The 25,608-nt window shown below is 43.2% G+C and overlaps 1 protein-coding gene across 1 annotated transcript; it reads right to left on the bottom strand.

The window, feature by feature from the left end:
* Window positions 1-46: 46 nt before the first annotated feature.
* ITIH6 (inter-alpha-trypsin inhibitor heavy chain family member 6) lies at window positions 47-25,608 on the bottom strand. Its single transcript, XM_081938951.1, is given in 16 exon segments — window positions 47-1,622; window positions 2,020-2,400; window positions 4,157-4,270; window positions 4,362-4,412; window positions 5,374-5,403; window positions 7,183-7,209; window positions 8,083-9,855; window positions 10,302-10,473; window positions 11,687-11,803; window positions 13,014-13,183; window positions 14,505-14,752; window positions 14,955-15,065; window positions 19,760-19,914; window positions 21,941-21,976; window positions 25,352-25,540; window positions 25,543-25,608. Coding segments are annotated over 16 exon segments (3,861 nt in total). The 5' UTR covers window positions 25,594-25,608; the 3' UTR covers window positions 47-1,386.

The following is a 25,608-nucleotide window of genomic DNA, read 5'->3' as shown; positions in this document are numbered from 1 at the left end:
ATGCTGCTGCTAAGGTCCTTCAGGGCAAAAACATTTGACAGGTGCATTACGGTAATAGCTTTTATTCCATTCTTTTTTTTAAAAAAAATGCACTTTCCCTGCAAAGGACACTAGGTGAGCAACTTGAGTTCCTTTATCGATGGGAGATTTCTGGGAGCAAAATTGTGAAAGACTCCCAAGTCGCATAAAGGAACATGATGCAGCGAGTCCAGCTGCCAACCCTCCTATTTCTACTTTTAGACTCCAGAACGTAAGCCTTTTGAATACATGAGGTCTGATTAAATCTACAAATGAAATAGTGGGAGCCACTCCGAAATGATAAAAAGCAACCCACCCACAATTTCTCCTCTATCCAACTGAGCAAAGCTGGTAGTTTTTCTCTATTGGTGATGGAAGTATTATGAATAGGCTGCTCTTCCCAGCTGTTTCCCAGGGTGTTTCATGTTCAGAAAAACCTGCCACAAGGAAGAGCATGAGTGCTCACTCTTCATACTATTATTCACCTGTCCAAAGCCAAAACGCTCCAAAGGAAAAAGGCTAATATGGCATAAACTGGATTGTTGAATAACTAATGACATGTCCAGAATATATTGAGCCTGGTTAAAAAAATGGCTCCCAAACTTGCTTGTAACATCTGTATTTTCCTGCTGTTGGAAGGACTTTGCAGGGCTGCTGCTCGCTCTTTTGTTGAGTCAGCAAGTCAGATGCCTAAATCATTTCCCTTCTGTTGTGTCTTTGAACAGCAGTTTCTCTCACACACACACATTTGGTCAATATGATTTGAGCTGAAATACTACAGTGTGGTTGGTATATATTGCTCCACTAATTGAAAAGGGCACCTGGGCCTTTCCCTCTATGGCTTTTCATCATGGAGCATAGCTAGACAAGGACAGTAGGGAAGGGTTGGAGTGGATCTCACACAACACTCAGTCCAGCATTTGAGGCCCACAGAAACCCCTCATCCTTTCTTTGTTCTTAACAATTTCAATTAAGGCTGTGATTTGGGGGGGGGGGATCTGTTGTGCTCTTTCCAAAAAGCCAAGGTAAGGTTCTCTTGGCCTTTCAGGGGGAAAATAAAGAATAAACACATTCAAGATCCCTCCATCTGCTGCCCAGAAGACATATTTGCAGCTAAGCACAATGTCCTTTTCTGCGTTATATGAGCAGAGTACAGCATAGGGGGAAACTGGTCTCCCTTTGATTATACTGCGACATCTGTTCCATTTCCAAGGACCTACGGCAAAGGTCCAGAAGGAGAACTTGGATTTCTCCCTCTTCTCCCCATCATGGGCGACCAAAATGGTGAAGGAGAAACAGGAAATACAGGTCCTGTATTCTGGTAGCCTGCTGGTCCAGCTTTTCTAGACAGAGAATGGAAGAGGGAGCTCATATTTCCAACAGGTTGGAGGCAAGGTAGGAGCAGTAGGAGGCTCCTAGCAACTCTTCCACATCCTTGCGCTTCACCAGCCAGCACTTGGTTTCGTGAGCCCTCTGGACTGAATCCTTCAGCACCTTGGAGACTTCAGTGAGGAGTACTTTGTTTGCACCGTGTTGTATCCAGGCAACTTTGCCCCCTTGAGATGGATCTGGGGAAAGGCTGATGTTGCTATTCTGGAATTGGCCTGGGAAAGAGAAAATTGGCATTGGAAAAACTACATTAATTTAACAAAGGGGTTGCAAGTCATTTGACTCTTATTTGTACCTTCAAAGACACCGGCGATCTCAAGATTTATTAAGACTACAGTACCCAGAGTTCCCAGCCAGCATGCCATTGTAGTTCTGGATTTCATCAGTGAGTTGCCAGCTCTTACAGGGAAGCAAAGCATGGACTGTACTTTTAATATGTAGGACCAGATGGCATCTTGTTTTTTTTTTTTTTTAGAATTACCTGTGTGTTCCTTAAGAATACATTCCATTTGCAGTACTATGGAAAGTGGCAAGGAGGGAACTCAGGGCAGGACATAAAGAGATGAAGGCTTCGAACTAGAAAACATTCCCCCTCCTCGTAAAACAGCTTACCTAGCAAGCCGCCTGCTGATGCTGATAGGCCTTGGCCCTTCACAATATAGAAGCCAAGATGATCCAACTGCAGGACTGTGGGATGGCTATAGTGATGCAGCAGAACAAGAAATTCAACCGTGGACCCAATCTGGACAGTGATATTGGCCTCAGGCCAGATGGAAATGGCCAGAGGGGGCTTACTGATTGTGGCCCGCTGAGTTAAGGGCAAGACCAGCACTTCCTCGCCATATAGTATCACACCCTTCTGGGTTATATTAACCACATAGCTGGAATGTGGGCGCTCCACTGCTATGGCGATGACATCCAAATAGGTGCGGGGACGTTCTTCGTGGCCTGGCCTTGAAGGGGCTCCCATTAGGTGTCCGTTAACAGACAAACCTGAAGGCAAAGAAAGGCAACCATCAGTCTCTTGCTTTCCCCTTTGGCTCCTCAACAAAATGGAAGCAGATCAGTGGTGGGTTTCAAATTTTTTTAGAACCTCTTCTGTAGGTGTGGCCTGCTTTGTGGGAGTGGCTTGCTGTCCATGTGACCAGGTGGGAGTGGCTTGCCAGCCATGTGACCGAGTGAGAGTGGCTTGGCAGTAATGTGACTGGGTGGGCATGGCCAACTTGTAAAATGTGGTGAAACTCACTTAACAATGCTCTTGCTTAGCAACCAAAATGTTGGCTCAGAAACTCTGGCATTTGAAGCACGCAAGGCTTGTCAAGTTGCAAGATCCTTGCACCCCTAACCCTTTAGAAAAAAAACCCCAGGGATGTTCAAACTTGACAGCTTTAAGACTTGTGGACTTCAACTCCCAGAATTCCTCCTCTCGCTCTTCATCTTGATGATGGGCGGATGGGAGGGGGGTGGGAGCTGGAACTGGTTCTAAATGGCACTGTAGATTTGTGGAACTTCTTCTATAGAAGAGGTTAGAACTGGCAGGAACCCACCCCTGAAGCAGATCCACTGTTGCTGAACCTCCTCTCTCTGCCTCTGCAGTCTCAAAAACCACCTCTTTCCCCATAGGCGCCTTCAACCCAACTGCCATTATTTAACTCTTGCTATCATTAAAAATATTTAAAACTGCTTCATTTTAGAGAGGAATAATGCCTTGAAACACTTGATCCTTTTAAATGGACGTTTTTCTGATAGAACAATTAATCAATGGGAAAAAAATTGCCTCCAGAATTGTGAAGTGCCAACAATGGAGGTTTTTAAGGAGATTGGACAACCATTTATCCAAAATGTTATAGAGTTGCCTGCCTGAGCAACTTGCCTGCTTGGGTTGGGCCAGAAGACCCCCCAAGGCCCCTTCCAACTCTGTTATTCTGTTATTTAGTTCTCTTATTCTGATACATTTCACACTGTAGTTTTGTTGTTTGATTTGGGAACAACGTTTCTGCGTATGATCACAAGCACCAGACCAGGGGTGGGATTCAGCCGGTTCGGACCAGATCAGCTGAGAGTGAACTGGTTTGCTCCAATGATTAGGTGGAATGAATGAATGAATGAATATTTATTTCTTAGCCGCACCCTCTCCCGAAGGACTCGGGGCGGCGTACAATAAAACATATAAAATACATATCTGGACAAGACATACATATAACAAAAACGTATATAAGACGTGTACAAGGAGGAGGTAGGCTGATAGATAAAAACAATTAAAATCACAATATTTAAAAACCCCAATAAAAATTCAATTAAATTACACTAATAAAAAACCCGTCAGGAGCAATATAGTTAGATCATGATTGAGCCAGGCCAGCTACTTGGAATAGGTGGGTCTTGAGCTTTACTCGGAAGGAGCGGAGGTCAGAAGTAGTCCTAATATCCGGGGGGAGGTCATTCCACAGGGCTGGAGCCTCTCTCCCGCCTGCCCTGGTGCTTTATTTACCTATATCCTCTCAGCTGATTAGCGCAGCAGAGCGGATTACCGCGCCTCAGCTGTGCTACTCCCCAAGAAGTAACATGGAAAGTAAGTTTTGGTAAAACTGCGCACGCACACAACACGCAATCACCAAACAGGTTGTTAAACTGTCAGGATCCCACCACTGCACCAGACATTGTTCCCAAAAAGAAGCTTATGGTCCCACCTGTCTTCACCTTTAGCCCTCTGGGATTGCCTGGGGCAGGTTCTGATCACAGCTCTTACCTGTGTTAGGGTCGCTCACCAGCCGCAGAATATCTCCGGAGCGTCCATCCAGGGTGAAGCACAGACTCCCCAGTGAATGTGGCAACTTTATTACAAAGTGAGGGTCTCCATCCACTGCAAGGAAGAAGCAAAGGATGTCCATTAAAAAGGCATTTTAAAACATGGGGACCCTGTGAATTCTTCACAGCTAGGAATAGCTTGTTACCCCAAGAGGAGAAAGTGAAGAGACCAGACTTGGGTGACGCTCCCAGGGAGTCTGAAAAGAGATAAAGATGAGGAATATTTCAGTTTATGTGTACACCAAGTCCCATTCCATTATCCACCAATCAATCTCAATTCAGTTTCAATTTCAATCTCTTCTAGTTCCAGTATGCTCTATTTTTTTGAAAACTTATCCAGTGAGTTTTAACATAAACCAGGGAGAGGGTCACACACACACACACACACACACACACACACCACCACCACCACCAACAACAACAACAACAACAACAACAACAATAGAATAACATAATTGGAAGGGACCTTGGAGGTCTTGTAGCCCAGTCTGCTGCTCAAGCAGGAGATCCTAAACAAAATCTCTTTAAAACCTCCAGTGTTGAAGAACCTACAACTTCCGGAGGCAAGTCATTCCACTGATTATGCACTAATATACATTGACTTACTTGCTTATAGGATATGAATTTTCATCGCCCCCCCCCACAACCACCACCAGGCTAACATGTTGGAAAGTAATTGTGCAAAGGGATTCAAGACTGTGGCCCATCAACAGGGAAGTTTGTGAGAACTGGACAGAATGGGATCAGAATTGGCTTGGAAGGAAGAAGCTGGCAAAATAATTATCAACTTCAAAACTGAGTTGGATCTGGCTGAGGACTGATGCAAACACCCGCCCCAACAAAAAACCTGGAAGTTTTCTCCAGTGCATTTGAAGGTGGGTAATGCATTTGAATGAGGCTGACTGCTCTGTACTAAGACTCCTCCTCCTGGTCATGTGATTCAGATAAGAACATATATTCGGCTTCTCAGCACAGACACCCAGACAAGGACATGAAGAAAGAAATACAAATGCAACACTCCAGGTAATGGAGAGAGGAAATATTTTGGAAGTCATGCTCTGCATCAGTTCCCTTCCTTCATGCTTCTAAAAGTGCAAACCTTCCTCAGTTCACCTTCCGGGGAATCGTTTGGAAAGTGCTAATTGTTCAGGAAAGTACCTGATTCACTGTCCGACTCTTCAAAAAAATCTGCAGAAAAAAGAGAGAGTTAATTTTCAGAGTACTTTGATACTCACAAAGTTCTCTCAGAAGCAGTCCTGCACTGCCCACCATCATCCCTACTTCATGGCAGATATTTGAGCCATTTAAACTGAAGAGAGTCCTGGGCACAAGGTAAATGTAAAAGTTCCCCTCGCATATATGTGCTAGTCATTCCCAACTCTAGGGGGCAGGGCTCATCTCCTTTTCAAAGCCGAAGATCCAGCGCTGTCCGAAGACATCTGCGTGGTCATGTGGCCAGCATGACAAAACACAGAAGGTGCATGGAACGCACATAGATAATGCTTACTTATTCAAAGTGCTCTTCAAAAGACACCAGCTCTCATTGGCCAGACCACAAATTCTGTCTGCTCTGAATGTTAAGCTTTATTCTGTTTAAAGAATTAGCAAAGTATGCCTTGTTTGCACTTTATCATGAGCAACTTTAGAGCTTTGTAGCAATAGTTGCTACAAAGAAAACGTGCACCCCCTTCAACTTATAATACCACAGTACTGTCCATCTCAATTCCATCCCATATTTACTTTTTTAAATAACAAAACCGCAGCTTGATGAGGGTTGCCAATACACTTAGTCTCCCATCTTCAATGGCCATGAATCTTACTTTATAAAGGACACCCAGTTTCTCTTTTCCAAAACCTAATTAAAAAGAGGAGACCCTCCTGACTTGTGGATTGGATTGAGGTTGTGAGTCAGCCATACATGGATTTAATCCCTTCCTGGATTTCACCCCCCCCCCCTCCTCAGTATGCTTTCCAATGAAAGTGTTAAGATGCCCTGTCCTGCATAAAGTGCTTTACTGAGACAAAGTATGGGAGGAGCATTCAAGCCCATCCACCAGGAGGAATGAAGGTAGACAGAGCTTTGACGGAAAAGGAATATCTTTAAATCTGGGTACCCAGAATTTGGCACTCCAGGTGTTGTTAATGTCACCAGATGGTAGCACTGGTCAGGCTGAGAAACAGGCTTCCTGGAGTTGTGACTGATCAAAAGTTGAGTGTAGAGAATCCAGGCGTTTTGTAAATTCAGTTTCTAACTTCTACACTCTTAGAGGACTACACTTAATGCCTGATGTAAAAATATAGATATGAATTTGTATTTCACACAGCAAGAATTTTAACATTTCCACGCCTTAGTACATGTGTATTTTATGGAAATCCATGTTCTCATTTGTCCATTTGTTTGTTCTTTGTTCTTTTGTGCAAATTGTGTTTGATTAAAGGAGTCACTGAACGCATTCCACCCCTTAAGAACATTGAATGATCGGTGACGGTTGTCTTTGTTAAAGAAAACTCATTTTCTGGCTGTAGGTCCTTGTGTACCTAAATTGGCTTTACACACACACACACACACACACACACACGTGTGTGGTTGGGGCCAGTAGGCTCAGGGGAATCCCAGAGGCTGTAAAAAATAAAGTCTTTTGGAGAGGAGAAGAAAACATTCTAAGGAGGCGACACAATACGCTATCACAGTTAAGAATGTGGCCGGAACTAGTACCGTAGTACACTTCTCTAATCATTTTATGACTACTCAGTGCCATGAAGGAAATGAAAAACCGCAGGAGAAAGGAATAGAACAAGTCAGAAATCTGAACTGGAACACATTGCAGCATATGTGTGGCTTAATGTGGGCTTAATAAATACATCTGCTCTCCAAGATGAACATCTGGGAAGATCTTTAAAGATAGGAAATAGCATGAGCTCACTGGGCCATGTCCCCAAAGTCAGTTTCTGTGAGGGAAGAATTACCTGGATAGTCTCCATAATCCAAGTTTTCTGAGAAGGAGAGAAATAAGAATTGGACACAGAAAGAACACAACATCCAGTCATCAAAGAGGATCTAGAGCCGTGATGGCAAACCTATGGCACACATGCCACAGATGGCATGCAGACCCTCCCTGCAGGCACGCGAGCTGTTGCCCCAGCTCAGCTCTACCGTGAATGTGCCTTCGCACTGATCAACTGGTTTTTGGGTCTCTGCCATGCATGCGTGGGGGAGTGGGGTGCAAGTGGGAGATGCGCATGCATGTAGGCAACAGAGTGCATGCAGGGAATCACATGCGCTTGCATCGGGACGTGCACACATGCACAAGGGGGGTGCAGGTGTGTGGGGAGAATGGGGGGTCATGTTTGCATGCATGAGGGAAGAGTGCATGGGGAGGTCGAGTGCACATGTGTGGGGGCAGGGCATACAGGGCTCGCACATGCATTGCATGGGGGGGGCGTACGTGCACACTTTCAGCCCCTGGCAATGAAAAGGTCAGCCATCACTGATCTAGTGCAATTCCAGAGCGTTACATGCATGGCCGGGGGCATACAATACACAGATGAATGGGAAGAGAGGGTACCACAACAGGTGTAAAAGGGGGCATGAATTAGGCTCCCCCCCCATGGCTAGCAGAACTAGAGATTCGTCAAATTTATGGATTGATAACAAAGAGGAGTTCTTAACCTGCTAGGTACAATCCACCCTTATTGCAGTTCTCTCATTGCTTGCGAGATCAGCAGCATCAACCCCAGAGATGGACTTAAAACCCATGCAGTTAAACCACTCTCTTCAGATGTAACCAAAAAGAGAGGAAGGCACGTAAGAAGCCTAGGAGGAAGAGGCCCCAAATCCCAGCAGTGTCCCGGGTTCCTTGCACTTACCTCCAAGTCTGTTGGGTATCAAAAAGCTGTATACAGCTGGAGGATTCAAGGACTCCACATATTCTCTGTTCTGTATGGTGGTTGAGTGTAATTCAGCCTCCCCAGACATTAGGAGGAGGCTGATGTCAGAGGCAGGTGTGGAGGTGTCAGGAACCAGACTGGCTCCCTTTGATTCTGCTGACTGAGTGGTGAGGGATGTGGCCCAAGAGACTGTGCTCTTCTCCTGGGGCCTATCAATGTGCAACTTTGAGGTTACCCCATCCTTGGTGTTTGCCTTGCTCCTGGGAAGTTTCCCTGTCTCCATCCTGGAAGTACTTGCTTGCCACTTGGTGTACGGGTGGTACTCGGAGACTGGCCATGGGGTCATCTTGGGCTGTTTCCAACGACTGGAGTTGCTCTCTAGAATCTTTGGGCTAGCAGAAGGATGCAAAGCAGTCAGTGCCTTGACCACAGTGTTGGGGACCCTTGCCGCAACCTTTGTCATGGCTGTTCCTCTGGTCACCAGTGCAGGATGTGGCTGAATAGTGGGTTTGAGTCTCGCTGCTCTGTTAGGACTGATCTTGGGGAGGGTTACAGGCAACCTGGTTGACTTAGGAGTGGTGGTAGCTCTTGGGGGTTTAGTAGATCTATTGCTCGCTAAGGGGATCGACGAGAGGGTTGTTCTTGCCAGAATCATTGTGACTTTGGCTGATTTGGGGTGGCTGGTGGCAGTAGGTACTATGGTGGGATACACAGGTGGAGTGGTGATGATGGGCATAGTGGTATCTGGTGAAGATGTGGCTCTGGCTGCTTTAAAGAGCCTAGGTGCTGTCACTGGAACAGTTCCTGTCCCCATCGTTTCCTTGAAAGCTTTTGTGATAGCAGGGGCTTCAGTAACTCCAAGAACAGATTTAGCTGCCTTAGAAAGTCTTGGCAAAACAGATACAGCCAATGGTTGCGGAGAGGCTTTTAGTGCTCTAGTCAACCCTGGAGGAATTGTGGTTTTCACAGGCTGGTTTCTATCTCTGGCTTCTTCTGGCCTCACCACTACCAAGGAGGTGACAGGGGTGACAAAGTTGTATTTGATTGACAAATTGGTAGCTTTTTCTGTCAGGAGACGCCGGGCAGTGGTGTCATTGGCTCGGAACCGGGCTTGTAGCAGATCTTGAATGGTGAAGTAGGCCCAGAGCCTTTGTACAAAGTGACCGATCTTGTTGATCTCACCAAGGCAGCCAAACGGAGCGGATTCAGTGGTATTGGTTGAAATGTCATTTTCCAGGCTCAACGGGCCTTCCTGGCCTTGCCCTGTGGCGCGCACCTGCAGTTTTGATGCTCCTGGCTTCACTCGGCCAACCACAACCAGCTCAGAACCCTGGAAATAGTTGGGGAAGAGGTTCTGCGTGAGGCCTTCTGCAACCCCATCAAGATAGGACAGCTCCACATCGTACAGCAGAGGGCTGGCTATTTCATCATAGAAACCCTTGAGCTGCAAAGTAGCATCAGCATCCTCGTAGATACGCCAGGCCACCCCACGGTTTTCCAGCGAGAGCCGTCTCAGCAGCCCATAGTCAGCATCGTCCCCAAAGGCCAGACCGAAGAGTGAGATGGTGCCCTTCAGAGCCTGCTGAGCATTGGCCAGAATGCGACTGCCGGCTGTTACTCCTGAAGTGGGTTCACCGTCGGTCAGAAAGATGATCAGAGGGATTCTTGGCTTTTTCGCCACCTTTCTATCCACTAAAGAACTCTGATTGAAGACGGAGGCAGCTGCAAGCAACGCCGCGTTGATGTCAGTCCCTAAGTGGAGGAAATGAGAGACTCAGAAACAAAGACACCTCCGAAGAAAAGTTCTGACCACATCAGGATAGGGACTTCCTCCGTTTCTTCAGATACTTTTCATCTGAACAGGTCTCTTATTGATCAGGCTGAAAGGCCTAGCCTACAGCAATATTAGCAATATCTAGACACATACAGGTCTCTCCCCCCCCCCCAACCCTCCATAGACTAAATGCATGGATTGATCCAGGTAGCTATAAACAGAAGTTCCTGGCTCTGATCTTCCAGTAGAACAATCAAATTTTAGAAAAGGATTTTTAGCAGCAACCTTTAATGATGGACTCAAAATTGTAAAAACTTGGTAATTTTTCCACATGAACGAATGGCTGCTTTTGCCATTATTTTTATGATGCCTTCAATGTCTCTCTCCTGCCCCGTCTCTCCCAGTTCTCCAGGCCAACACTTACATCCATCTGCTTCCATTTTGCTGACATAATCTTTGGCTCTCCGGATATTCTGAGAAGTGACTTGGATGGATTGACTTGGCTTCCACACATTCACCATGTCAGAAAAAGTAACAATGTTGAAATGATCATCTTGATGAAGATCACTTAGTATGACATGCATAGCTTTCTTGATCTGTAAAACCCCAAAAAAATTAGAGGTGGAGCTGAATGACCTTATTAGCAGAAATCTGACCTTTGAATCACATCAATTGATGCCCAATATTGGTATTGAGCAAATGGAAATGTGCCTTCCCCACTCAGTTTTAGTGTAGGTGTTTACAAATGAAATATATTATTCCAAGGAATGTAAAATAATATAGTTATCTAAGCTTCCTGAGTACATTTTTTTGTCAAACCTGAGTCCTGATAGTGGATAATGGACAAAAGGTTGTAAAGTAGACTCTAGATTAAAAATTATATTTTGCATAAAATTACTTGGGATTAGATTGCATTTATCAGAAACCAGGAGGAGTCTGGTAGTACTTCCCCGATTAACAAATATTATTTAAAAATAAGCTTTTGTTACCTGCAACTGACTTCATCTGACTGCTATGGTGTTTGTCATTAGCAGAAATGCTGAAAGTAGTATTAGCTAATTTAGTCTATACTTTCTTTTCACTTCATGTTTCCACCAAGAATCCCTTTACGACACTTCTGTGACACCTGGATTGCACTCATTCAGCATGCTGCTTAATCAAACATTCTTCCATTTGCATTATTTTTTTGGAGCTTAAATACACTATATTATAATAACCAGCATCAACCCCCATCCACAACAAACTAAATGATGGTGATTTATACTTTCTGACATAAACTTTCATCTTTTATTAAACTATACTCCCACCTCCTTAAATATATCCATCTACCTGCACTGAGTTGTCCTTGGTGCTCTCTAAGCTTGCTTGTTTTCTTGCAGAGGTTTCATTAAGGACTAGCACTGATGATGTTACCTAGTTTGGTTAGTCTGCAAGAAAATAAGCAAGGTCAGAGAGCACCAAGAGCCTCTCATTTCAACCCTGAGCTACAAACTGTCCCCTTTATCTACCTGCCCTTCATAAGATCAGACCACCTTCATTCAGATCCTTTCTCTTGCTGCTAGATTTACAAACATGTAATATAGCTAGTTTTCTTTATTATTTTTCATTTGTTAATTCATTTTCTTCACTGTTTACTCCACTTACATGTCAAGTTACAATCTTCCCCACACCATGGGCATCGCCATTCAAGTTTGATTGATCACTGAACAACCAATCTACTCCCTCTTTCTTAATTCTCTCTCTATTCTCTCCCCATCCTTCATTTGCCAGCCTCTGGCCTTTCCCCTTCTGCAACTTGGGTCTGCTCACCTGTTTCAGCTTGGTGCCATACATGGAGCCACTGATGTCAATAACAAAGACCACATCCTTCTGCAAAAGGGGCATCCCCCTTGGGGCAAAGTAGTGAGCAAAGTAGCCATTGTAGATCTGCGAGAGAAAGAAAAAGGAACCAAAGTGTAGAAATGACAGGGAAGATGTCCTTGCTGGTGGGGTGGCAATGGACAGGACAGGCAGGATTTGCTGAGACAAAGGAACATCTTTGGCCAATAAATTAGGCAAAGTTAGGTCCTCCTGATGCATTGGAGGTTACAGGCATTAGAAATGCCATGACTGGAAAAAGTGATTTAAAGGGTCATAATTTTTGTCAATCCACATTTGGCTATAAATGTATACAGCTCAAAGCGAAACATCCATTTCTATCTTATACGTCCCTCTGTTCAGTTGTTATTCATTTATTTGACTGGCCTTTCTCATATTTAAACACCCTCAGTTCTCTTCAGTGTGTCTTCAACGTTGTTCTCAATTCTCTATCTGCAATAACTAAATTGTAGATTTTCTTATGTGCAGTTCGGTATTAACCACAATATAGCATTCTGAATGTCCACAACTGCTGAAGCCCACTTTTACATATACAGCTACAGACTATGGCATCCAGTAGAGCTTTTCAAGAATGTAATCTTTGGGGCAGGGGAAATTAAAATCAGGGTCCTAATCCTTACAGCTAACTCGTTTGAGCCTTTCTCTGCCTCTCCTTTGATTGACAAAAAGAAAGCACCAATATTTGGTGGTTTCTGTTGCTAGAGTTCAGTAGCTTGATGTTGGTGAGTATCAGGAGCAGGGAAAAAAAAGTTTCAAAGTCTACCTACAGCTCTCAGGTTCTCCATCCAGATTTATAAAGAGATGGTGTATTTGCCTACGGTAATTTCTACAGATTGCAGGTTTTCTCTTTTATTGGAAAATAACTTTATTCTGACTACCTCTGAGCTTCCAGGGATACAGTATCTGATTCTGGAACATTGGCCTAAATCACAGGTCTCAAACTCGCTGCATCATGTTGCTGTCACATAAGATAACATTTTTTCCGCCTTCAAGGAGCTGGGGTGGGCCTGGCCTGCATATGATACATCTGGCCTGCAGGCTGCCAGTTTCACCCCCCTGACCTAAATGGACCCAGAGTTTGCTCCAGTAGGGCAGTTCTTATGTTCCCACGATGCTCTTCTTGGATTGCTCTATGTCATCCTATCTTGCTTCCACTTTTTAAGACAATCCTGATACCCAGACTATTCCTTTTATTCTGTTTATGATATAATTATATACTTTTCCATTTATTATACGCTCGCGTAGCCTCTCCCCTAACCTGTACGTCTCCTGCAACATCTGGCATGGCCACGTCATACTGCACCACAAAATCACCCACGATTCCTGAGCTGGAGAAGGCTTCCTGTTCCTGGAGGGTTGGGGTGAAGGCAATCCAAGCACAGTGACGTCCTTTCTCCACTCGAGTTGATGGTGGCATATCGGCCTCACCTGAGAAGACAGAACAGCAGATTTATCAGTGGGGTCAAGGGCTGCCTCAGACCAGTGGTGGGTTCCGGATCCCGTTGCAACAGGTACGGAGCGACGGGGCTGGGCGTCCACCGCAGGCACGCGCACTGCACACGCATGTGCACGCCACCAGCCTGCGACGCCCCAGCTGCTCGGTGAGATCACGCAGGCACTATATCAGTGGTTCTCGACCTTCCCAATGCCACGGCCCTTTAATACAGCTCCTCGTGTTGTGGTGACCCCCAACCATAAAATTGGTGTCTCAGTTCCTAAGACCATAGAAAATATGCGTTTTCCGATGGTCTTAGGCAAACCCTGTGAAAGGGTCGTTCGACCCCCAAAGGGGTCCCGACCCACAGGTTGAGAACCACTGCACTATATGCTGTGCGCGCGTGCGCAAGTAGCCCGTTTCCCTCAAATAGAGGTAAGGAACGCGGGTGGGCAGGTGGGTGGGTGGGCCCACCGAAATACTGTTCCAGTACGGTGACCGCTGTTCTCAGCTGCTTCCGGTATGCCCGTACTGGGCTGTACTACCCGTGAACCAACCACTGCCTCAGACATGCAGGGATTCATTGATGTAGAGGTGACTTGGCCTGCCTTGGTTTCATTTCACTCAAGTCACTTCAGACCTTTCACAGCTACTCACTGAATCAACAGAGAAGTCAAGCAAGACATGAGCATGTGTGGATGATTCCCCAGGTCTTGGAATGGATAGGACAGCAGCCAGGATTACCGACAACACCACCCCTTCTCAGGACACTTGAGCAGAACATAGACTCTCAAGGATGCCTGTCTACTTCCTGAGATCCTTCCAAACGAGGAGATGGGGACGTAAAAGCTTAAGCCACACAGATGAGGTTCAAATGTTGCAACTAAAGTGAATGCTGAAGTTATTATGAATGGGGTTAGGAGGGCTTGCAAGCTGGTAGGTAGTCAAATCTTAAACTAAACCTGGGTAGGTATCCATAAGAGGGGGGACTGCACTGAGCCACAGCAGAATCATTGAAAGTGAGACATTAAGAGTGCTCCTGACGACTATATGGACAACCATACCATGTAACTTGCTCTGCAATAATACAGAATAACTTGCTACTCTCTTCCCTTCTTCGGGATAATTTTTAACTTTTCCTAGTTTAACCCATGAGCCTGGGGTTTTCCTGATGGTCCAGGTCCAAAGCTGCTTAGCTTTTGAAGGACCACCTATTGTGAAACTTTGCTGCTCTTCAAAGTTGAAATGCAAGTTTATTTCTTTGTGATTCTGGACCACAGCTCCACTTATCTGAGGAGAAGGATGAACTCCTACCTTGAAGAGTATTGGTCATCAGTCGACTTGTGCGAAGGGGCAAGACCTGGACACGGTCGATGCCAGTTCTCTCAGAGATGCTCACTTCCACTGTGAGGTTCCTCACCACCTGCTGGGGACGGATGCTGATAGCGTGCTGATACTTCCCCAAATGTCTCTGAAGCAATTCTTCGTAGGTCAGCTCAAAGGCCACCTTCCCTCCTGCTTCCACACTGGTGGACACTCTGAATTTTTCTATTTCTCGATCCCTAGGAAATAGTGAAATGTGTTGTTCAGTATGCCATTTGCCAGCTGGCAGAGCAACTCATTCCACACCATCCCTCTGCCTGGGGCAAAGCTGCCCATCTTACCCCCATGTTCATAGAATTTTTCCCTCCACCCCATCTTAGTGGCTATCTTTGGAGGAAGGCCTGAGACAAGAAGAGGCCGAATTCTTCGGGAGGCTCTTACTTGGTGCCAACATGAGCTGCTGTCCGTCCCTGCCTGCGGGCTTCCTCATACATCTTCTTAGCTTGGTGCTTTTCCTTCACTTCAGCCACATAGATCTTCTCATTCATGGTTCTAGTACATTGGAATAGAACAAGAAACATCTGCCCTCAAATTTCCTCTCCACTATGGCCCTGAGCACAGAGAACATCACCAGAAATACTTTTAAAAATTTGTAGCTTTTTAATTATAACGACAGCCAGGATGCCCACATTGCTGTTGTCTTCTGCCTCTGCTTGTTCTAGTTTCTTAAAAAATGCCCCCCACCCTCTGGGGCCAGAGACCCGGCATCCATTTTTTAGCTTATGAAACCACCAGCTCTGGTTCATAGTGCTTTAAAGAGCAGAGAGGCGATGCCATTTTAGATTTCAGCTTTGAAAAGGAAACCAAGGCAGGAAGGATTATTTTAGAAGCAGGGAAAATGAGTTTCACGGCATGTTCCTGGATATCTTCAAGATTCAACCGCAAAGCCCAAATGCATTGCTGGAGCACATGTTTTTATAATGATGACACAAAGGTGGGGGTCTGTATAAAACAGTCACATGGACTGGGATCTGCAATAATAGGGCAGACTTACTGCTGGCATGCTGGTAACACTCTCTCTCCCCAAATAGCACCCCAACTTTGTGAGTTTAAATGAACCACTAACATTTTTTTAAAAAACTTTGCAATAAAAATGACACTGAGTTTCCCATATGTCAGGATGAAGGATATGGATTTTTGGATCACAAAATCGTATTTAGTACCTCCCAGTCATCTGGATTTTGTATCCCAAGCCTAGCAGCCCCCCCCCACTTCCTCTCCCCCTGCCCCCTGCAAATCCATCCATTGTGGTTAGGAATCGGTCTTGCTTGCCATGATAGTGAAAGAAAACAAACTTTCCATAGCCTCAGGGACAAACTGTGTCTATCTTCCTAATGGGTACCCAGAAGAGTAAAAAAATGGCACCAAACAACTTTGCCATTTCTACCAAAACTTTTGCTCTTCTTAATTGTTGTTGGATTTTTTTGGGGGGGTCAATTCTATATATATGTATATGTTACTGTGAAAGTTCGAAATCTGGTGAATGTCGACATTCACCGGTGAATGAAAGTCCAAAATCTGGTGAATGTTGACATTCACCGGTGAATGTCGACATTCACATAGTCGCTTGGTGTATGTTCTTATCCTCTCGACACCCTTACCCTAATACCCTTACCTTAATACCTCGGCTCCTTGCTTCCTTTTAAGCGTCTTCTATTCGCGGACTTTTTTAAAAAAAAAACCTGCGATCCTGCGCGGTTAGAACGAGTAGTTTCCAGGACCGCGAATTGAAAAGCAAAAGTAAAGCGTTACGCTGACTCGTTATATATGTCACTGTGAAAGACCGAAATTGGTATGTGTCGACATTCACCGGTGAATGTCGACATTCACCAACATTCACCGGTGAATGTCGACATTCACCAATTTCGGTCTTTCACGGTGACATATAGACATACCAGGGGTGTAACACAAATAGGCATACCAGGGGTTGTAACACAAATACATATACATATACATATACATATACATATACATATACATATACATATACATATACATATACATATACATATATATTGTCCTTAGTCTGATTGATGCACCTGCTCATGATAAATGTTCTGTTGTGTGGCTTACCAGTGGCCAGCGAAGCTGGTGGCAGATTCAGACAGTGAGGAGGTTGGGGAGGAACATGGGCCAGTCCTGGAGTCTGTGGAAGGCTCTGATGGGTACTCTGCATCGAGGGCAGAGATGGGGCCAGGGCCATCCCACAGTTATCAGCTGCCTTCGGAATTGGAGATCAGTGGGGCAGAAGAACAGCTGGAGCCTGTTCCCAATATGTGCATGCGCAGGGCTACCAGGAGAAGGGAACAATTAAGGAATAAGGGTTGACTCGGGAGTAAAGGCACAGGTGGACAGTGAATGTCCCCTCCCATAGGGAATAAAAGAGGAGCGAAAGGGGAGACAATTAGTTCACTTAATTAGTGCGAAGATTTGTTCGTGACTCTCAGAGACTCCTTGCCAAGTATTTTCTTGCACAGCATTGCATTTGGAAAATATCGGCCTGTCAGCTCTCTAAGCCTGATAAGGTCTATGGTTGGAAATTCATCCTTGAAGGACTGTTTGCCAGGACTTTGCTGGATGTGAAATGATAGGAATTCACACTAGCTTAATAAAAAAAGGGTTTTGTCGGGACAAGGAGTCTGCTTCGTGATTTGGTGAAACCTAGGTCAGAACATGTACATGTGCATTCCCTGCTCCTACCAGATTCAGTATGATTTTGAATCGGTGTCTTAAATAGTCCACGTACAGTACAGCGTGTATATAATACTCACATTAATCTGTTCCTAATTACAGTGAGGCTAAATGATGTCATGCACATTACAATGCAAGCTCTGCCCTTGATACTGGTGTTGCGATGTTACATTATACAGTAGGAAGTCCTCGACGTATGACCACAATCGAGTCCAAAATTTCTGCTGCTAAGCGAGACAGTTGTTAAATTAGTTTTGCCGCATTTTACGACCTCTCTTGCCCCAATTGTTCAGTGAATCACTGCACTTGTTAAGTTAGTAACACTGTTGTTAAGTGAACCTGGCTTCTCCATTGACTTTGCTTGTCAGAAGGTCGCAAAACCTGATCACTGACCCCAGGACACTGCAACCGTCATAAATAGGAGTCAGTTGCTAAGCATCCGACTTTCGATCATGTGACCATGGGGACACTGCAAAGATCATAAGTCTAAAAAAATGATCCTGTCACTTTTTAGGTGCCGTTGTAACCTTGAACAGTCACTAAATGAATGATTGTAAGTCATTGATTATCTGTATTACCAGTGCCATCCATGGGATGGATCAACAAACACCTGCAAGACAGCAGATACAGCACTGTAATAGGAGCCCATCCCTTTTCTACAAGCAGTGAAGTCACACCCACTGTTGGGGCTTTGATCACAACACTGCACCTACCAGATTTTGATTTCTCCCCTCCAATTACCCATGCAAATAACGTGTTCAATTGTTGCATGGCATTGTAAACTCTTACCTCTTCCAGAGGGAGAGTTAAGCTACCAACTGCACAGATGGATGATTAAGGGGCTGCTCCTAAACAGTCCCAGTTGTAGGTTTCATCTGCAGATGGTAATAAGGTGATACTGCTTGCTAACTTGTTGTGAACAGTAAGCTTTACTCTCTGCTAATCAACCAACTGCTTATTTATACAACTATAATTGTCATGGCTCTCTTACTGCCTTCCCCCTCTGTTTTTTAGTTTTTAGGAATTATTATTTTTTGCAAGAGATTGCTCATTAGGACTGCCATGCATGAGCTTCAAAATTGTGAATCACTAGTGTTATACTGGAAAAATTCTTGTATGTTAAATGGACCAATGATGATGTAATGAGTAATTGATACATACATGAATTGAAATATTCAATAACTATTTGGATTAACAATGGAAAATTATTACTGGAGTTGAATATGTTATACTATAAGTATTTTATATTCTATGGTTGATTGGTGACATTGTGGTTAATTGAAAGTAATGAGGTACAATACGAGTCGATGGGAAATCTTTTTCCCCCCCCTCTTTTTTAGTATTGCTATTTTTATATTTTGTAAGGCCAATAGATAGAGATAGGTGATTTTATAATTTTATAAAGATTTATTGTTGCTTAATAGATAATTAAGGATTTAAGGAAATAAGGTTTGTTTGAAATGAAGGATTAGTAATGGTAACCTGAACACAGGATGCTCAATGATAGCGATGTATTTAGTCATGTTCGATGGATAACCCGTGATTTCATTTCTAATTGTAAAAACTGATGCACAAAAACTTGTAACCAAACGACATGCTTGACGAAATTGAGGAAAGTTTTTTGTATGTGTTGTTTTGTTTTGTTTGTCTTAAAAATAAAACAAAATAAAAAAAAATATGAATCACTAGGTCATGAAAATATGTGCACAGAGCTCACTCTTTGCTCCCATCTATCAGAGTTTTTTTTTAAACCATTCAAATACAGTAGCTGTATTCCTCACTGTAACTCACTGAACAATAGTTCATGCAAGATTCACTGGAACAGCAGGAATTCAATGTATGTACTATTTGAACCCAGATTGTTGGGAGCAATAGGCTGACTCTGTAAATCACTTAGAACCACAGTGTAAGCACTGTTTAAAGTGTAAAGCACTGTGAAGCGGTATATACCTCTAAGTGCTATTGCTATTTGCAGTAGAGGTTATTTTATCTGCAGATTATGTTCTGTACAGAACATGAATAAAAATGCCCACTGAATGGGCCTTGGCTGAGTCTATTCAACATATGAAGATGGTTTACTACTTGTTCATCTGACACAGCATTTCCTTCTTCTGAATCAGAGGTGGGTTGCTCCCGGTTTGGCCCAGTTCGACCGAACCGGTAGTGGTGGCAGCGGGAGGCTCCACCCACCCAGCCGGACGCTTCTGTGCATGCCTACAAGCGTTGCGCGAGCACAAGCGAACTAGTAGTAAACTGGTTAGCAACCTACCACTGTTCTGAATGGTAAAAGTTGTCACGGAATTCAAACAAAGAGTCTTCCCTATCATTTGTTACCACATAATTTACTTTGAACAGTTGGATGTATAGCCTGGCTTTTTCAGTTCCCAAAGCAGATACTTTTCCACCGAGCTGATGCTTTTGTTATTTCATAGAATGATGATGACGGCATCCCCATTCAAAGAATATAGAAATGTGATTCCCTGGCCTAGACTCACATGGTAAAGTTGGAGATGAAGGCAGAACGGGGCAGATCCAAGTCAAAGACAGCTTCTTTGGCCTCAGGATGTGAGTTGCTCATGGAAATCCAGACTCGTGTGGAGGCATAGCGGGACACAATCGTCGAGCGCACAAAGAAGCTGGAAATTAGGAGCTGAGGAGCGAAACCACAAAGATACTCAGAAAATGATCCAAAACATCCATTCGGCCTTCAGCATGAAATCTGAGAGCAATTCTCTCAATCGTTTTGAAGACCACGTGGAGAATCGCAGAAACAACTCTTAAGAATGATTCAAACAGGGAAGGCCCCTCAGCTTGTTTATATGTGAAGTCCCAATTCCACTGAATACAGCAGTACCCTGAAATAGCAGGTTACCTATGGAACCACATTTTCCCCTTAAGGACATCTACCTAGTACTACCAGATTAGACAGGAATCACGCTCCTAGTCTCTTCCCTTAAACATTGCCACCTTATGGGAGCTAGGAAGTATGCCTTTTTTGTAGCCATCGCTGTCCTACAAAAGACTTTGCCCCTTGAGCAGCCCTCTACTTCCCTAGCTTTCTGAAAAGCCCCGAAGACCTTGTTTTAAGCCCAGGTGCTGGCATGGGATGAGGTGACTGCATGTTGGAAGCATAACTTGGTTTTTGTTTTTAATGTTTATGGTTTGAATAGTCCTCAGTGGCTAAGACGCTGAGCTTGTCAATCAGAAAGGTCGCCAGTTCAAATCCCTTGCGCTGCATAACGGAGTGAGCTCCCGTTACTTGTCCCAGCTTCTGCCAACCTAGCAGTTCGAAAGCGTGTAAAAATGCAAGTAGAAAAATAGGAACCAGCTCTGGTGGGAAGGTAACAACATTCCGTGCGCATGCAACATTTAGTCACACATGAACACGGAGACATCTTCAGACAGCGCTGGCTCTTCAGCTTTGAAATGGAGATGAACACTGCCCCCTAGAGTCGGGAATGACTAACACCTTTAATATGTTTTTATATTGTTTTATTACTGATATTGTTTTAATTCTTGATTGGAAGACACCCAGAGTTTGGTCTAAAATGTAGTGTGGATGAAGAAAGCACCTAGAATTGTGGTGAAAATGGACTGATCAATATATGAATTGATGACTGATGATCAAGTTCACTTTCAAAATTGGATACTCACAGATTGAGCAGTTAAGTCTTTCCAAACACGGAGGGAAAGATTACTGTAATGATTTCCATTTTTCTTTATTCTTTCTTATCCTCTGGAGAAATCTACTTAAACAAAGGAACATTCACGCACACATGCTCTGCTCCCACAACATGCTTAATTGGGTCAATGAGAGCAATGCTTGTGCATTGTGGGACATACACAGAGTTAAAATTACCCTACTTAGTTATATGAAGAGAATCCGTGTAATTGCAGTTGGTTAAGCCGTTTTGTTTACGTAGATCCTCCAAGAAAAAGAGCTAGAGGAAGAATGGGTGGAAAAAGCAAGTATCTCTCTCTCTTAGAATTCAGTGGCCAGGCTGTGCAGCATAGAGTGTAACTTCTAAATCTGATTAGTTGTAGACACCAGGCCAAGTATCCTACTACCCACCAGCCTGACCAGGGGCAAAAAAATAATATGAAAGAAAGCCTTGTGTTCTATGGCACAAGGCCTGCTGAAATGCTGGGCTCTTCCTGGGGGAATGTGTACCTTGTATTCCACAGAATAACCCAGTTAGTGTGATTCTGGGTGTTGTCAAAACTGCCAAGAAGGTGATTTGACCTGTCTATTTTTTGGGAACAGCAGGTATGTATATTCTGCATACGCCCTAGGCATGTGTTTAATTAATTGAACTAAAGATTAAAAAATGTGTGGTTGAATTGTATCACTGGTAAATGCCAATTCTATTCCCCTCACAAAAAGTCCTTGTTAGTTTGGATTCTGCGTAATATCCAGCTGTTATTCATGCTACAACCGGTCTACAGTGGATGAGGAAGCTGGGCAGCATGCCTCACTAAGTACCTCAACAGGACCGCTAAAGGAATATGTATAGGATTGCTCTGTAAAGCTCCAACTTTAGCATGTTTATAAGCACAGGCTAAAGGACTCTCCCTAGATTTTGATGTAACAGCAGTAAAATCCCTCCTACTTACCAGATTAGATTGTGATGAAAAATCATTAATAAAATCAACTGGTAAATCAGCAGATTGCCTACCTTGCTTTGGGGAGCTTTCACTTGACGTATAGACCTCTGTAGAAGAAAACAAAATAGTGATTTTCTTTCACATAATATGGCTTTGAAATATTCCAAATTGATAGATATTGCTGAGTGATTTCCAGAGGCCAAAGGTGGTAAGACATGCCCTTTTGTTTCTCTTCTTTTTAGTTCTCTCTTGATGCTTCCTACCATAGCCAGCATCCATCTTTCCATCCTTCCTTCCATCCTTCCTTCCTTCCTTCCCTCCCTCCCTTTCCCCCTCTTTTTTGTTTTTTCTAGGACCACAAAGACATAATTTAAAATGTTGCTGTCCTAAGCTGCCCTAACCACGTTCAGAAGCATCAGAAGCCAGTTCCAATGGCTTTTGAAAGCATGGCTGATAATTAATTATCATGATAAATGGCTGCAAAAATCCAGAGGATTATAGGTGGCATCAAAGAGGCTGCTGTAGCTCTTTGCTAACATCTAGTGGCTATCCAAATTCTTGCAAACAAGGTCTGTTAGCCCTAATTAAATCCAAACATGGAACACCGTGTCTATTGCTACAAGTTTTTTTTTAAAGAACATTTTATAAAGAGAGTAATAGTTCTCGGTCGGGCTTCCATGTCTTATGTTTTTCAGCCAGAATATCATTGGCTGTTGTGAAAAATAGAATGCTAGGCTAGATATGGCTTTGTTCCTGTCTAGCTTTTGTTATGCTTTCATGAGAACTTCCAGATGGTGGGCTAGAAATTGGGAAAGCCAGAATTTAATCCTTCCAAAAAGAGAATAATATAACAAGATAAAGAAAAATGTTAGTTCTTTCCGATTACAGTCAGCCAATTTATAGAGCATGATTTTCAGGAATAGTAATATTATTATATAGAGATAGTTTGTATTTCTCTCACTTAACATTTGTTTGCAATGAAACTGCAACTGACTTACACAATTAATCTCAACTGGACCGTGCTGAAATATGTGGAGATTTTGTGATATGCACCTTTCAGTCTGGCTAAGTATAGCATATATGAACTGCAGTAATTAGATTGCATTCAAGAGATTCAGTACCATCTAACTCTTTGCTGCCGTTTAGTAATTGAGGAATTTAGTAGAAAAGTTTTAGACAATCATAATTTGATATCTTATCATCAAGATGCTTCAGAAAGAAATAATCTATTCAGCGTAAGGGGTCTTTAGGATCCAGGTTTGTCCATGGTCTGTAGATTTTTCTGTGAAAGTAGTAATTATCCTCATGTTAGATTATGTTCTGCATTTTGGGAACCATTTCTGTGACAAGCTTACCTGACGAGAATATAAATCTGCCTTATGTTGTATCAGCTTGTGCATATTAAATTAAATTTAAATTTAATAAATAATAATAATATGGCCAAGTTAACACAGTGAGGCAGCTGTTGGCCACGAATTCAAGACGGACATTTAAAAATCTTTAAAAGAGTTGGATGGATTTGAACTTGGGACATTCATTATGCAAGAGAGGGGCTTTCTTACTGAGCTATGTCCCTGGCTCTTCTGAGTAATTCCAATAAATACTCCCATTGTATTTGCTTCTCTCATTTCATTCTTGTTTTGACGGAAATGGGATTTTGTGTGTGGAACATATGACATAGAACTGGATATAAACAGGCATGTGAGGGAATTAGAAATATTGAAAGCATTTAACACCATTAGTTTCCATTAAGGCTTAAATCAGTCTTAAAAATGGGGAAAAAACAATTTAAAATGTATCCATTTATTACAAATGTAAAAATCCAGAGTGTTTTCCGGGGATGGGAACTATCAGCTTTTGAAAACTTTCCTACGTACATATGTGGTATGGTTGTTTGGCCTCTTACTTCTTTAAAACATAGGGTCATGCAGAGCATTGTGCCAAAACCATCCTTTGCCTTGAATTATGGCGGGGAAATCATTTAGAAAATCAAAAGTTGCCCAGAATTGTTTGCTGAGATGGGTAGCTACAGAAATCAAATGATAGATAGATAGATAGATAGATAGATGGATGGATGGATGGATGGATGGATAGATTAGATTAGATTAGATTAGATTAGATGGATGGATAGATGGATAGATGGATAGATGGATAGATAGATAAGATAGATAGATAGATAGATAGATAGATAGATAGATAGATAGATAGATAGATAGATACATACATACATACATACATACAGATAATAAATTTCTTCCTTTTCCTAGATTAAGAAATTCAAAAATTTACCATGGGCTTATATGCTTCCCACAGAGCCATTACATCTGTGTTGTTTTGCTGACTTATATCAGACAAATCACATATCAAAATTATGAATTCAACCAGAACTTTTTTTTCAGGGAAGCAAGTTAGTAAATGATGTGAGATGAAAGAATATTAGTACGTGATCTTTTTTCAACACCATGCTATTCTGTTTCATAATATTCTTTGCTTTTTAAAGTTCAAATGGTCTTACAGTAGTACCAAATATTGCTATTCAAAGACTGCACCTGCTGTGGGCTTGGGTCCTTTAAACTTTGGATGGCAGTGAGCTGCAGCTGCCATGGACTGGAACCGAACCAAACCATCACAGCAGTGACTGCTTGGAACTCAGCAAAATTGGGTCTCTCTTTCCTTTTAGCAACAATGAAGATCCAGTTTAATCAGGGATGGCCCAAGCAGCCCATAATAGACTGCTTCTATGGCTGGTATTGTTCCATTGAAGTGAGCGGCCCACATCTTCCAACACTCGATAGCTTGCCTAGAGTGTAGCTTCACACGAAATATTTGTGAGCGGACTGGAGATCTAAAGTGAAAGGCTTTCCAGCAGAAGAAATAGAACAGGAGTGAAAACATTTCTGAAACTATAAAATGGCTTTGTTAAAAGTGGCATCTTTTTGATCCTGTTAAATAAGTCAAGGATTTATTTGCTTCTGCTGGGAAAAAGCGAGTTTTTAAGTAATTCAGAATGCTCTATCCAGCTGAGTGGAAAGGCTCTTATTATTCCTGTATCATGCATAACTATGCTCACTTTGTTGAGGGGCTGTCTGTCTTCCCCTTGTGCTCACGAAGCGTTCTCTGTAGCTCAAATGTTTCCTCTGTGCTTTGCCCAAGTTCTGCAAAGAGACATCCACCTGCTATTTTCCCTCAATGCTTTACTGTGGAATCCTTGGCAAGTTATTGCAGAACACGGCTAGATTTCTCCTTTCTCCAGCCATTTGTTCCCATCGCTTTCTACAGAGTTAGGAGCAAAACTCAGGATTTCACGGTGGTTGAAGAACCATTGAGCATTGCTGCCTCCAGGAACCTTATTCCCTCCACCATCATTTCCATTTGCTAAACTAAAAAAAAAAAAGATATGGGGAAAATGCTACAAAAACAGCACAGCAACATCAAGGCATCCTTTGGGGCTCACATTTGTTCACCCCTTTGCCTGGACTTACCTCATGGGAAGGTACCTGCATTGGAAGAGGATGTCCCACAATGCCTAAAGGTGCAAGAATCTGAAGGAGAAAGAAGAGAGACCTCCGGAGCTGGTCCATGGCTGGCAGGAAAGTTTTGCTTCGTCTTTGCGGAAGGCACTCCGGATGAGAACACCTCCTTGGCATCTCTTTCCTTCGTACTTTTGAACCTCAGGTTTCTTCTTGGCTTTTTTTTTCAAAGGATCTATAAATGTAGCATTCATCCTGATACAAGCCTT

Source organism: Natrix helvetica (assembly GCF_964273705.1).
Source record: "Natrix helvetica genome assembly, chromosome: 1".
In the NCBI taxonomy this organism is placed as follows: Eukaryota; Metazoa; Chordata; class Lepidosauria; order Squamata; family Natricidae; genus Natrix; species Natrix helvetica.
This window is presented reverse-complemented; position numbering and strand designations above follow the sequence as displayed.